The sequence below is a fragment of the Gopherus flavomarginatus genome, chromosome 10, assembly GCF_025201925.1.
Source record: "Gopherus flavomarginatus isolate rGopFla2 chromosome 10, rGopFla2.mat.asm, whole genome shotgun sequence".
In the NCBI taxonomy this organism is placed as follows: domain Eukaryota; kingdom Metazoa; phylum Chordata; order Testudines; family Testudinidae; genus Gopherus; species Gopherus flavomarginatus.
In genome coordinates, this window is record NC_066626.1 from 69,744,802 (window position 1) to 69,759,611 (window position 14,810).

The 14,810-nt window shown below is 44.5% G+C and overlaps 1 protein-coding gene across 6 annotated transcripts in view; it reads left to right on the forward strand.

The window, feature by feature from the left end:
- Window positions 1-14,810, forward strand: part of SLC12A8 (solute carrier family 12 member 8) — a 102,790-nt gene that overhangs the window by 63,708 nt on the left and 24,272 nt on the right. For all 6 annotated transcript variants that reach the window (XM_050917041.1, XM_050917036.1, XM_050917039.1 and 3 more), the window contains 2 exons: window positions 7,662-7,749; window positions 11,243-11,330. In XM_050917041.1, coding sequence (XP_050772998.1) covers window positions 7,662-7,749; window positions 11,243-11,330 — 176 coding nt within the window. The remainder of the gene's footprint in view (window positions 1-7,661; window positions 7,750-11,242; window positions 11,331-14,810) is intronic.

A 14,810-nucleotide genomic window follows, 5' to 3' on the forward strand; every position in this document is an offset into this window, starting at 1 on the left:
CCAGTCCACTCTAAAGAGGATGGATCCCTCCCTGACCCTGTCCAAGTCAGGTGAATCTTTGTGCCTAGCTCTCAAAGACCTAAGCTCCAGGGCCATGATAAATAAGCACAGAGCAGCAAGTCACTGCCACTAGCAGACTCCACACCAGCAACGCCACTGTCAGGGCAGTGAACTGCCAGTATCAATGAAGAGCACCCATAGGGGATCTCAGTCACCGGGGGTACCATCACAACCCCGGCTGGATCTGCCAACTCAGAATCTTCCTACATCAGCTAAGTCTGTGAAGCCTGGCCGAACCCTGTGCACCTTAGAGGAGAGCAGAAGGATACACAATTCCGGGGGACATCTTTGCTCTCCTGGATCCACAGTCTCCCCTGTTGTTGGGACTGACCCTCATCAGGGAAATTTTGACCCCACTAGGAGATAAAGGCTATGAGAGAAGTCTGTCCCCCATCCTGTCTACTAGCTGTGGCTTCTCTTCAACAGAACTGACAACACTGCTGATCAAACCAGATCCAAATGCAACAAGAAGGTTGGATATACTGAACGAACCGTCATTGCCTCCACTGAGGAAGATCAGTCCAGACAGGAGATCCAGAGCTACCTGGAACCAGCCTCCCCTACCCAAGCAAAATGCCTCCCTCAGGATCGGTGGTTCCCTAGGCCTTGGGGACCTCCACAACATACCTTCAACCCTTCCTACTGCCCCTATTACCGGGATCTGTATGTAGTAGAGACTCATATTGCCCCTCCCTCTTCTATAGGGTCAGGAGGAAGTTTTGGTTGCTCTCTTTGAAGGAAGACTATGAGTCGAATCTGCTGGTTCTGCCAGTACTGACAAGGGCATCTTCCTCATCTTCCGATGAGGTGGTCTCCCCAGCTTTGCTGTCCCCTCGAGATGACCACAAGCAACTCCAGGGGCGGCTACCAAGGGCAGCGTAAGAATTCCATATCTCTTTAGAGGAAGTCCAGGACACACAACATAAATTCCTAGACATCCAGCAACCGCTGGGATCCAGCTAGTTAAGTCTATATGGCATGCACTGGCAACATGTACCCCTACCTCCAAGAGGGCAGAGAAACATTACTTTGTCCCAGAAAACAAAGCAGAGTTTCTATTTACTCACCTGGTCCCGAGCTCCGTAGTTGTTCAGGTTGCCACAGAGAGATCTAGGTGCCACCTCCACCAATAAGGAAGCCAGGTGTGTGGACCAGCTGGACAGGGCAGTGTTTACATCTACTAGCCTCCAGTTTAGTGTACTGAATTGTCAGTTGCTGTTGGCTAAGTATGATTTTCTGAATTATTAAACTTTTCTAGATTTCAGGGACAAATTGCCCTAGCGGGAGAGGGTTCACTTGCAGGGTCTGATTGAAGATGACACGCTGGTGGCAATAACTTCATTACAGTCTGGGGTTGATGCAGACTGCACCGCATCAAGATCAATGGCTATTGCCATTGCCTGGGAATCATGGCTACGCTCTAGGGTTCCTCAGGGAGGTCCAGAACACCATAGTAGAGTTGTCCTTCTATAAGACCAATCTTCTTCATGAAAAGACAGATGAAACTTGCACTTGCTAAAGGACTCCATGGCAACCCTCCGCTCTCTGGGTATATATCCACCAAAGGAAATACAATAAGCAATTACCATCAGCACTCTTATGAACCTCTTCATTAAAGGCAGAGGCTGCAATGGCCAAGACACCCAGCATCTTCCACTTCAGTCACATTAACCCAACCTCCTGTGCCAGCCAAAAGCTACTTTTAACGAGACACTCAGAAGTTGTGAACCACTGTTGGTGCCATTTCCACTCAATCCCCAGGTCTCCTTTTGTGGCTGCCTAGCACTCTTTTCCCACAGTTGAAGGTCAATAACAATGGACAAATGGTTGCTGGATATCATCCATTCCAGCTATACCATAAAGTTTCCCTATCCCTCCCCCAAACCTCCTTCCCTGTCCCTTTCCAGGGACCATTCTCACCAGGAGATCCTCCTCCCAGGGGATAGAATGTCCCCTTCAGCAGGGAGCAATAGAACAGGTACATCTTCAGCATCAGGAAAAAGGGTTCTATTCAAAATATATCCTAGTTCCCCAAAAGACCCATTCTCAACTTGCAGCGCCTTGACACCATGACATTTTTATTCACAAACTAAAATTCTTTGTGTGGTTACAGTGGCATCAATGATACCATCTCTGGAAAAGAACCTTTGGTTCACAGCTCTCAATGTGAAAGATGCATGCTTTCACGAGGACATTCGCCCTTCCACAGAAGATTCCTCAGGTTTATAGTGGGTCCCGACAACTGTCAAGACAGGGCATTTCCATTTGTTCTAGTAGCTGCTTGCAGGGTCTTCCCCTGACATGCGACGAGCACCAACATTTGCATTTTACCTGCTGGGAACGAAACCGATTACAAAGTCACCTAAATTTTTCATTGCCATAGCAGAACAGGTTTGAGGTCAAGCTGTATCCTCTCAGAGGATCTCTAAGTAGCTCTCCGGGTGTATCCTTAACTCTGTTACTGGATGGCACAGCTTCCTCCCCCACATGGAGTAAGGGCTCTACAAGATACAATCGGCCTCAGTAGCATCACTTCAAGGAGTCCTTGGCTTGACATGTTCAGGGCAGCTAAGTGAAGCTCCTTCCACACTTTCATGAGGCATTATGCCTTGGTCCAAGAGTCCTCCACTGCTGCATCCTTTGGGCAGAAGTTCTACAAGCAGCTCTACCACCTGCATCCTCGCACCCTCCTTCTCTCTAAGGACGGCTTGTCAGTCACCTGCAGTGGAATACACATAAGGACCAGCACTCAAAGCAGAAAGGAACATTAAAGTTACTTACCGTGTTGTAACCGGAGTTCTTCAAGATGCATGGTCCCTGTCTGTATTTCACTACCTGCCCTGTTTCCCCGCTGCTTTGAATCGTGACATGATTTGTGGTGGAGAAGGAACTGAAGAAGCGGTCAGTCCGCCTCACCCCTTATGCCCTCTGTGCAGAGCGCAAGGAGAGTAGGGACACAGGACCAACGGGCACTGCTTGCAAAAATTCTCCAGTCTCAGGCACATGAAGCACATGTGTACCCACAATGGAATATAGATAGGGACCATACATCTCGAAGAACTCCAGTTACAACGAAGTAAGTAACTTACCTCTTGAGGTCATGTTACCGTGAAATATCTTTGCACTGAAACTGAATTCTGGAATAAACTGCATCTGGTGTTTCAAAGTGACCACAAATAAATTTAGAAGTCTTGGGTTAAATAATCTGCTGATGCAAACGGGCACAGCTCCGCTAAGGCTGTGGAGTGGTGCCAATGTACATGAGCAGAGAATTTGGCCTCTTTTTTTAAAAATGAACTCTTATCTGGTATTTTCCATTCACCATCTCCTGAGGAATGAAGGAGATGAGGAATGGAAAGGGCCCTTGCTCTCTATCTTGTCTTATCATGTAATGTACTAGAAAATGTAAAAATATTTGTCAAATGACAGTGATATATGATAAATAGTAGGTGGTTAAGTTATAAACTGGAGGTGGTGTAGCTGCTGATTGTCTGTGACCTATGATGTGGGTAGTACCCTTCTGCAAAAGTTTTCATTTGTCCATCCCATGGACAATTCCCAGAATAGGATTATATTGGGTGTAGTTGTGATGCACAGGCTGTCTCAATACTCCCTTGGTTTCTGGCTGAATTGACCACGTTTTTATCCTGCCTTGCCCAGCAGCTTTGCCGTTATCTGCTTTGTGAGATAGTGGGTCTGTGTGGAAAATCCAGGCTGCTATCGGATTGAAACAGAGCCGTGGGTAATTCTCTCTGAGAACAATCTGCAGATAAGACTGTTCAAATTTGGAAGGGGATGAATGCTTCCATGGGGGCTGATCTGTGTGTGGAGGAGAGAAATGGCCCAGCTTCTCAAGTTGATTTTTTGGACAGATTTTCTTGTTGAGAGCTAGAATTTTTGAAAGCACACCATCCTACTGCTTGCAGATCAGACCCGTTCTTTCTTGTATTTGAGTGGGAAGGAGGACTGTTTCGTTGAAAACTGTTGGACCTGCTACTCAGGAAAACACTTTTTTATGCTAATCTTCTTCAGCTATCACGCTGTCTGTAACATGTCCTTTGTGGACAAAGTGATTGAGAATAAAACAGCAAGACACCACCTGTGACTCCTGAACTTCCTTGGTCCTCTTCAGTAAGATCTGAGGTCTGTGTGTTGTATATAGGAGGCTCTTTGGCCTCTGTGGTTGATGATGCCCACGTTAACTCTTGTGCACTATCTAATCTATCATACTTATATGGCCCCATTACTGTACTATCAGAGTGGCTCAAAGTCCTTACTATACCTGTCCCCATACACCATTGTGAAGTAAGGAAGTACTATTATCATCCCCATTTCATAGATGGGAAACCAATGCTGCACAGGAATGATGAAGTCAGAGTTTGGGTGGTAAATAAGCAACAACAGACTCCAATTCACAAGTCCGTGTCATTTTAAGGCGCTCCCACGAAGTGATTGGCCCTTGTGTGGCATTCCTTCCTGAGCCAAAGACTAGACAGCAAGTCATCTTGGCAAAAACCCCACAATAAAGGAGACTCATTGCCATGCCGGTAGACTACGGTCTGCAAGGGGCACTTTCCAAACACTTTGCATGGTAGTGAGTTGAACTCAGGAGGAAGGAAGTTCAGTGGTTAAGGTGCTATCCTGGAACTGACTCGGGGTCCATTCCCTGCTCTGCCACAGACTTCCTGTGCAACCTTGGGCAAGTCATTTGACCACTTAGTTTCCCATCTGTGAAATGGGGATAATAATACTTCCTTGCTTCACAATGGTTTATGGAGATAAGTACACTAATTGTACTCTGAATAATAGTGTACTACTAATAGTAGTGCACAACTAATAGTACACTAATTGTCCAAATTCTCATCAAGTTTTTAAAGTAACATGGCTACTTTTGTCTTTACCAGTATCTGAATACTTCTAGGAAGTGTGAAAAAGCTATTTTCACCATGGTCAGGGTAGGCCCATTGCTCAGTGAGGAGGGAGAAACAGTAACAGGAAACTTGGAAATGGCAGAGATGCTTAATGACTTCTTTGTTTCGGTCTTCACTGAGAAGTCTGAAGGAATGTCTAACATAGTGAATGCTTATGGGAAGGGGTGGGTTTAGAAGATAAAATAAAAAAAGAGCAAGTTAAAAATCACTTAGAAAAGTTATATGCCTGCAAGTCACCAGGGCCTGATGAAATGCATCCTAGAATACTCAAGGAGTTAATAGAGGAGGTATCTGAGCCTCTAGCTATTATCTTTGGAAAGTCATGGGAGACAAGAGAGATTCTAGAAGACTGGAAAAGGGCAAATATAGTGCCCATCTATAAAAAGGGAAATAAAAACAACCCAGGAAACTACAGACCAGTTAGTTTAACTTCTGTGCCAGGGAAGATAATGAAGCAAGTAATTAAAGAAATAATCTGCAAACACTTGGAAGGTGGTAAGATGATAGGGAATAGCCAGCATGGATTTGTAAAGAACAAATCATGTCAAACCAATCTGATAGTTCCTTTGATAGGATAACGAGTCTTGTGGATAAGGGAGAAGTGGTGGATGTGGTATACCTAGACTTTAGTAAGGCATTTGTTACGGTCTTGCATGATATCCTTATCGATAAACTAGGCAAATACAATTTAGATGGGGCTACTGTAAGGTGGGTGCATAACTGGCTGGATAACCGTACTCAGAGAGTAGTTATTAATGGCTCCCAATCCTGCTGGAAAGATATAACAAGTGGGGTTCCGCAGGGGTCTGTTTTGGGAGCGGCTCTGTTCAAAATCTTCATCAACGACTTAGATGTTGGCATAGAAAGTACGCTTATTAAGTTTGCAGACGATACCAAACTGGGAGGGATTGCAACTGCTTTGGAGGACAGGGTCAAAATTCAAAATGATCTGGACAAATTGGAGAAATGGTCTGAGGTAAACCGGATGAAGTTCAATAAAGACACATGCAAAGTGCTCCACTTAGGAAGGAACAATCAGTTTCACACATACAGAATGGGAAGAGACTGTCTAGAAAGGAGTATGGCAGAAAGAGATCTAGGGGTCATAGTGGACCACAAGCTAAATATGAGTCAACAGTGTAATACTGTTGCAAAAAAAGCAAACGTGATTCTGGGATGCATTAACAGGTGTGTTGTAAACAAGACAGGAGAAGTCATTCTTCCGCTCTACTCTGCGCTGGTTAGGCCTCAACTGGAGTATTGTGTCCAGTTCTGGGCACTGCATTTCAAGAAAGATGTGGAGAAATTGGAGAGGGTCCAGAGAAGAGCAACGAGAATGATTAAAGGTCTTGAGAACATGACCTATGAAGGAAGGAGGAAAGAATTGGGTTTCTTTAATTTGGAAAAGAGAAGACTTAGAGGGGACATGATAGCAGTTTTCAGGTATCTAAAAGGGTGTCATCAGGAGGAGGGAGAAAACTTGTTCACGTTAGCCTCTAATGATAGAACAAGAAGCAATTGGCTTAAACTGCAGCAAGGGAGATTTAGGTTGGACATTAGGAAAAAGTTCCTAACTGTCAGGGTAGTTAAACACTGGAATAAATTTCCTAGGGAGGTTGTGGAATCTCCATCTCTGGAGCTATTTAAGAGTAGGTTAGATAAATGTCTATTATGGATGGTCTAGACAGTATTTGGTCCTGCCATGAGGGCAGGGGACTGGACTCGATGACCTCTCGAGGTCCTTTCCAGTCCTAGAGTCTATGAATCTATGAATCTGTTTTGACCAGGAAGGATAGTACTGTGCTTATGGCACGGAACTGAGACTCAGGCACTTAATCCCTTTGTGCCTCCGTTTGCCAAGCTGCAAACTGGGAGATAATTCTCCTTTTCTTCTATCCTTTTGTCTGTTGTGTCTATTTAGATTGTAAACTTTGTGGGGTAGAGTCTGTCCCGTACTATGTATTTCTTTGTGTCTATTGCTGGGGCCTCTAGGCATATAAATAACAACAACAGTTTAGTTAGATTGTCCTCAGTTCTACCATGTGCTTTCTGTGTGACTTTGGGCTTAACACTTAACCTCTCAGACCTTCAGTTTCCCTATCTGCAAGCTAGAGATAATACCTATCTCACCAGGATGTCATATGCTTTAACTGACATCTGCAAAGCAGATTCTCGGATGGAAGATGCCATGTGCCTGCACGGTATTATTATTCTCTATCAGTTAAATGTGCGTGGGATCATTGGTAGACACAGACAGTACAAGCCATTTAATAATAAAGATTGTCTGTCCCCGATGTAAGAACCCATCGTGTGTCAGAGTTGGGTAATACGGCCTGTTGAATGGACACTGGGATGAATGGCAGCACTTTTCTATTGACAATTGAACAACGCTGTTTTCCATGATGTTTGTATTAAGATAAGACATTTTTGTTTAAATTCATGCTTTTTTCTTATGTCATTGTCCAGTCTGAACAAAGGGTCCTTTGTGGGCATGTTTTTGGTAGCTTGTTACCATTGGATACAGGGTTGAATGGTTACTTACTTACACAGCTACGGCTATGGGACAGATAGTGTTTTCAGCAGTGATGTGGCAAAGTATAGCTACAGTTCTGACACGATCAATAAATGATCTAATTCCAAATTATGTTTATATTTGTCTACAACATGCAGGTGTGATGGCTGGGTTTAATATGAGTGGAGATCTCCAGAAGCCTGAGGCCAGCATCCCACTCGGGTCTCTGGCAGCTATCGGCATTTCGTAAGTCGCTTGAAAGAGAGTAAGAATTTACTTTCTGTTTAGAGTGTGCCCTGGGTGTGACCAATCTATTTCATATTCCAGTCAAACTTTTATTACTCACTCATCTGGAAAATTAAAGTCTGGGTCTTGTTCAAATAATTATCTATTACCCCCTCCTATTCTGGATGGCTTTAGTGAAGAGATTCATTAATGCGGATATAATCAATTCTTCTCCACCCCTCAGGCCCACTTCCTAATACAGAATGTGTATTAACTCTAGAATTGTCAGATTGGACTACTCTGGAGTAGATTTCAGAGTTGTTGGATTTGGTTTTTTTTTTTTTTAAGAAAAGAAAAATTACAAGCCTTCTAAAAAAACAGGCAGAGTCTTTTTCTCATATTAGCTGACGTGTTGCAGCTAAATTTCTCAAGTACCTTTTTTATGAAGAATGACTTAGAGTTTAGCCTCACATGGCAGGATGGGATGCGGATCGGGCTAGCTACCTGCGTGCATACCTAGGAGGTCAGGCAGGCAGGTCTAACTTTGTCCACACTGAAATATTTAGTGACCTAGTTCAGGCGGAGCTAGCGCCTCTGTGTACCCGAGCTAGAAAGCACGCTCCCAGTGCTGTGTAGACATACCAGCAGATAAAAGGAGCCCTTCTGGTGGCAAACCCATAGTGAATGTGACACTGTGTCCTTTGTATGTCGTTTCTCATCCTGATCAGTTTTTGCATGGTGGTGTGAGAGGGTTTTTTTTTTTTTCAATGCAATGTGTGTGATGGTAATATTTCCTCTCACTGCCGTAAAGGGTACAGTTTTATCGGAGGGATGATTAGAACATTTTGAAGGCTTGTAATTGCCTGTTACATGGTCTTGGGGATTAACCTTGCATGAAGTGCAGAAGGTCATTTCCGAAACTTAAAAGAACACTGGAGTTGTTTGTGCCCCGAGCATTTTACAAATGATTCTGGGCAGGCTAAATCGCGGCTCTGCCACACACAAGTTGCTTTTTTGTCTCTTGAGGGGACAGAGAGGCAGATTGTGTCACTGATATTTGTTGCCTGGCACAGTGTACATCCTGAGGAGAATCAGTGCTGTTACTCTGACTGGTGGTGTTGGGGACAGAGCCTAGGGTCTGTCATAGAATCATAGAATATTAGGGTTGGAAGAGACCTCAGGAGGTCATCTAGTCCAATCACCTGCTGAAAGCAGGACCAATCCCCAACTAAATTATCCCAGCCAGGGCTTTGTCAAGCCAGGCCTTAAAAACCTCTAAGGATGGAGATTCCACCACCTCACTAGGTAACCCATTCCAGTGCTTCACCACCCTTCTAGTGATGTTTCCTAATATCCAACCTAGACCTCCCCTACTGCAACTTGAGACTATTGCTCCTTGTTTTGTCATCTGCCACCACTCAGAACAGCCAAGCTCCATTCTCTTCAGAACCCCCTGCTTCAGGGGGAGGGATAGCTCAGTGGTTTGAGCATTGGTCTGCTAAACCCAGGGTTGTGAGTTCAGTCCTTGAGGGGGCCATTTAAGGGTCTGGGGCAAAAATCTGTGTGGGCATTGGTCCTGCTGTGAGCAGGGGGCTGGACTAGATGACTTCCTGAAGTCCCTTCTGACATTCTATGAAATCTAAGGCTGCTATCAAATCCTCCCTCACTCTTCTCTTCTGCAGACTAAATAACCCAAGTTCCCTCAGCCTCTCCTCATAAGTCATGTGCCTCAGCCCCCTAATCATTTTTGTTGCCCTCCACTGCACTCTCTCCAATTTGTCCACATCCCTTCTGTAGTGAGGGGACCAAAACTGGATGCAATACTCCAGGTGTGGCATCACCAGTGCCAAATAGAGGGGAATAATCACTTCCCTCGATCTATTGGCAATGCTCCTATTAATACAGCCCAATATGCCCTTGGCCTTCTTGGAATGAGGGCACACTGCTGACTCATATCCAGCTTCTCATCTGCGGGAATCCCCAGGTCCTTTTCTGCAGAACTGCTGCTTAGCCAGTCATTCCCCAGCCTGCAGCGGGGCATAGGATTCTTCCTTCCTAAGTGCAGGACTCTGCACTTCTCTTTGTTGAACTTCATCAGATTTCTTTTGGCCCAGTCCTCCAATTTGCCCCTCAGTTCCCTGCTCTGCCCCAACAACTCCCACCTGCTTGTGCATGGTGGGATGTACTGATTTGTGGGAGGCTACATCTCTGTCTGTGCTCCCTACCCTCACATAGATGCAGGAAGGACAAGGTAAAAGTGAGGCAATCACGTTTAATATAATATGCAGCAGACTTGGCATACCCACTTGCAGGCATTTAGGAAAAGGTGAGTTTTAAGGAGGGACTGAAGGAAGATGTCCATTTATATTAACTCATTTCCCTATTTCAGACATTTCTCATCTAGTTCTTTCTGAGGCCATTTTTTCACATACAGTAGAACCAGAGTTATGAACTGACCGATCAACCACACCCCTCATTTGGAACCAGAAGTACTCAATCAGGCAGCGGTAGAGACCCAAAAAAAAAAAAAAAAAGCAGCAGCGAATACAGTATGGTACTGTGATAAACATAAACTACTAAAAAAAAAATAAAGGCAAAGCAGCATTTTTCTTCTGCATAGTAAAATTTCAAAGCTGTATTAAGTCACTGTTCAGTTATAAACTTTTGAAAGAGCAACCATAATGTTTTGTTCAGAGTTACGAAAATTTCAGAGCTATGAACAACCTCCATTCCCGAGGGGTTAGTAACTCTCAGGTTCTACTGTATTTCCCCAAAACATAATGGCAATTTTTCTATATTTCGCTCCCAATAATAATAATACATTAATCATTAATACAGTACCTAGCTCTGATATGGTGCTTTCCATCAGTAGATCTTCAAATGCTTTCTTTACAAACAAGGTAGATTTAATTATCCCCATTTTCCAGATGGCGAAACTGAGACAGAGAGATGAAATGATTTGCCCAAGGGTACATGTCATGCCAGTGGCAGAGCGCAGCTCCCCTGAGTCTCAGTCTAGTGTGCAATCCACTAGGTCACACTGCTTCCCAATAATGGGAGTCAGGCACCTCGGCACTTTTGAAAATGCCACTAGGTGCCTGTCTGCACATTTTGGTGCCTAAATAATTTTAAAAAATCTGGCCCTTAATCACATGCTTAACATGGAGCATGCACATGGTTTCCTTTGGCTCCATTGGGATTATTTGTATGCTTAAAGTTAAATATGAGCTTACGTGCTTTGCTTTAAGCAAAGAGATTCCAGCTGGTATTAAAAAATAACAGAGCAATACAGTGGTTGCTGCTTATCTCTTTACACTTTTGCCTTTGCATGTACTATGCTAGTCCCTAAATTTAGAACAAGGAATACCACAACTATTGCAGTAATGTCAATTATTTGTGAAGCTTTTAAATGGTGGCCACTGTAAGTAGCTGAATTTCTGCAGGCCTTCATAATAGTGAAAATGCCCAATGATCTCATGGCTTTGGGAACAAACGGTGTCTTTGTTATTTTCAGGTGGTTTCTATATATAGTCTTTGTTTTCCTGCTGGGAGCCATTTGTACCCGGGAGTCACTCCGCTATGACTTTCTGATAGCAGAAAAGGTAATTCGTTAAATTTAAAATAACTCAATCCGTTGTAGAAAACGACGCTTTCCAGTGTACAGGGGCGTTATTTAAAGCTGGGGTTTTCCAGAGCCTAAGGGAAAAGCAGTGGGATTTGGGTGCCTTAAACTCCTTTGAAAATCCCAACCCAAAATTGATTTGAATAGCTTGCGTTCTCCAACATGCCCCATAATGCTGAATCTTGTAATTCCACAGCACTAACTTTAATAGCTAAATTATGCTAATGTTGCCTAATGGTAAATGCTGTACATTATTCAGCATAGCCCATTTCATCAGTTGAAGCTTAGGTCTAATTGAAATCTCCAAAGAATCACACTGCTTATCTTTACTAAGTCAAGCAAGGTTTACATTTTCATATCTACTCTAGAGTAATTGCAATGTAAGTAATGGGATTATTAAATCCTAGACATTCCACATTGGCATATACCTACGAAACCGGTTTGTAGTGTCATAGTCAATGAACCTTATCACTGAGGCCCTCTGAAAAGAGAGGAAAATATTTCAATGTATTTCATTGCTCACTTACATTAAGTGGAAGTAAAATGTTGTATGACTAATTTTCAGTTATCCCCCATTATCCAAAATTATATGCTCGCTGCAATTTGACAGAATTTCTTTGATTAAATTAGTTTGGCATGCTTTACTTTTATTTAATTCTTAATTCTTCTAACAGAGTTTAAGCTATAATTTCTGTTTGAAATGCATGCTTTCATTTTCCCTCTGAATGCAGCCCTAGATTTTGTCCTGTTCCCAAGATAACAAAAAATAGTTTAGCTTTACACTGAAATATGATCCTATGTGGGGTGTCATGGACTCCCAGGTCGTGCCCACTCTTGGTCCCATACAGTCCCTGGGGGGAACCCCCTTTAGTATGACAGCTGTTCTTGGGGGTCCACTCCCTCTCTGGGGTTAAGCCCCTCCACCTCCTGGAACTGCACCTTTCTGAGCCTAAGCATGCCTTTCTCTCACCGTGGGCCCTTTCAGGGGGTCCACTCACTCTGGACCCCCGGGGCCTCCGTTCCCAGAGGGAATAATGCAACCCTGTTCTCCAGACTGCAGCGACTCTCAGCCAGCATAAAACAGGAGAGTTTACTGCATGTCTGAACACCGCATAGGAAACTCTCAGGGCCCTCAGGCCTGACCTCTCTCAGCACAGTACATCTAGGTCTCTCCTGCATCCAGGTGGGCTCTGCCTGCCCTCTCCCCCAAGTCCTGAGACTCTGCGCTTCCTAGTTGGGCATCCAATGTCACCTGCCCCAAAGCCTTGCCTCTGTCCATTGTCTTCTGTCCAAGTAAGCAGAGTTGCCTGGGTCTCCTCTCCTCTCAGCCATCCTTTGTTCCCCACTGGCTGGAACCGGTTGGTCAGGTCACCGAGGTCCTCTCTCCACAGGCCATTGTCCTCCACTGGCCAGAACCGGCTGTGACTCCTGAGCTGGGCCTCCCAGTCACCAGGTTACCAGTCGCTGGGGTATCCATTCTCCAGGCCATTGGCTGGGGTCCCAAGTTCCGTCGCTGGTCCTCTGTAACAACAAACTCCCTGTCCCATCACTTTGTTAAACCGGTAACATCCAGGAAAACTGAGTGCACCCACTCTGCATGCAAACTATTGACAAAACAACAAAATCACCCACTTCATCACATGGGGCTTATATCACTTATAGGTAAGACAGAAATCATCACTGTTTCTGGGAGAAAAGTGGAACGATTCTATGCTAGCCATTTTAGTTCAATGTCTTTGTTATATAAATGTTGATAGTCCTTTATTAGGTTAGCTTCAGTGCCCCATAAGAAACAAGCAGAACATCTTGATTTCCTTCTTTGACAGGGTAACTCGTTTGGTGGATAGAGGGAATGTAATATACCTGGACTTTAGTAAGGTTTCTGACACAGTCTCACATGACATTCTGATAAGTAAGCTGGACAAATGCAGGCTTGATGGAACCATAGGCACCAACTCCCTGGGTGCTCCGGGGCTGAAGCACCCACAGGGAAAAATTGGTGGGTGAGGAGCACCCACTGGCAGCTCCTTGACCCGCTCCAGCTCACCTCCGCCTGGGCTGCCTGCAGCCGCGGGGAGCTCTGAGCCGTTTAAATCCCGGCCCCAGCCCGGCTGCTGGAGTCGCAGCCGGGATTTAAAGGGCTGCAGGCAGCCCAGAACCCTTTAAATCCCCGCCGTGGAAGTCAATGCGGTCCATCACGGCGTACTGGCTCTTGACGGTATGCCATACCGGACCGCACCAGCTTACTTTCGCCTCTGCCTCAGCTGGAGTACTGTGTCTAGTTTTATTCACCAATGTACAGAAAGGATGTAGAGAAACTGGAAAGAATCCAGAGACGAACAACAAAGATGATCAAAGGGATGGAATTCAAGTCATATGAGCAAAGGCTAAAGGAACTGAGTATGTTTAGTTTGGAAAAGAGGAGATTAAGGGGGGATATGATAATGGTCTTCAGATACTTGAAAGTCTGCCATAAAAAAGATGGAGAAAAGTTGTTCTTTTTTGCCACAAAGGGCAGGACAAGAGGCAATGGGTTCAAACTACAGCACAGCAGATCTAGATTAAATCTCAGGAAAAACTTCCTAACTGTAAGAACATTTGGACAATGGAAGAGGCTGCCTAGGGAGGTTATGGATGCTCCTTCATTGGAGGATTGGAGGTTTTCCAAAGGAGGTTGGATAACCATCTGTCTTGCATGGTTTAGACATAACAAATCCTGCATCCTGGTGTGGGGGTTAGACTAGATCAGCAGTTCTCAACCTTTTTCTTTCTGAGCCCCCTGCTGTCCCAACATGCATCTATACAAATTCCACGTCCCACCTGTGGCACAACATCTGTTTTTCTGCATATCCAGTAGATTAAAAGCTAGTATTGGCATTAGGGGGTGGCAGGCAGGCAGAGCAACTGCTCGGGGCCCCATGCCATAGGGAGTTGGGGCTCGGGCTTCAGCTTTCTGCTGTGGGCCCCAGTGAGGCTAACACTGGCTGTGCACTCTGGATTATTGTGGCAGACCCCCTGATATCTGCTCCCAGCTCTGTAGGGTGCCCCAGATCACTGGTTGAGAACCACAGGACTAGATGACCCTTGCAGTCCCTTCTAACCCTATGGTTCTATTATTCTATGAAATCTTCTGGAAAGAGGGTCTTATACCATTGTTGCATATCATAAAGACACAAGAAAAAACAAACACAATTTTCTTTTCTCCTTGTACAATATGAAGTGGTGATGCAATACATGTAGAAAATATGGCTTATTATTAGAATGATTATAAGCACATTTATATTTTATTGGCCTTGTTTGAGAGAAGACATCATTACAAATCAAAAACTGTGCAAGCTTTCCATTTCTGTCAGTCGTGGTTAAAGAAGCATTTGACTGTTTGTCTTCCTTAGAATGTATTTTTCTGAAGATACAAAATAGGTACACAAAGTACTTTCACTTCAAAGGAGATCTAATAGGC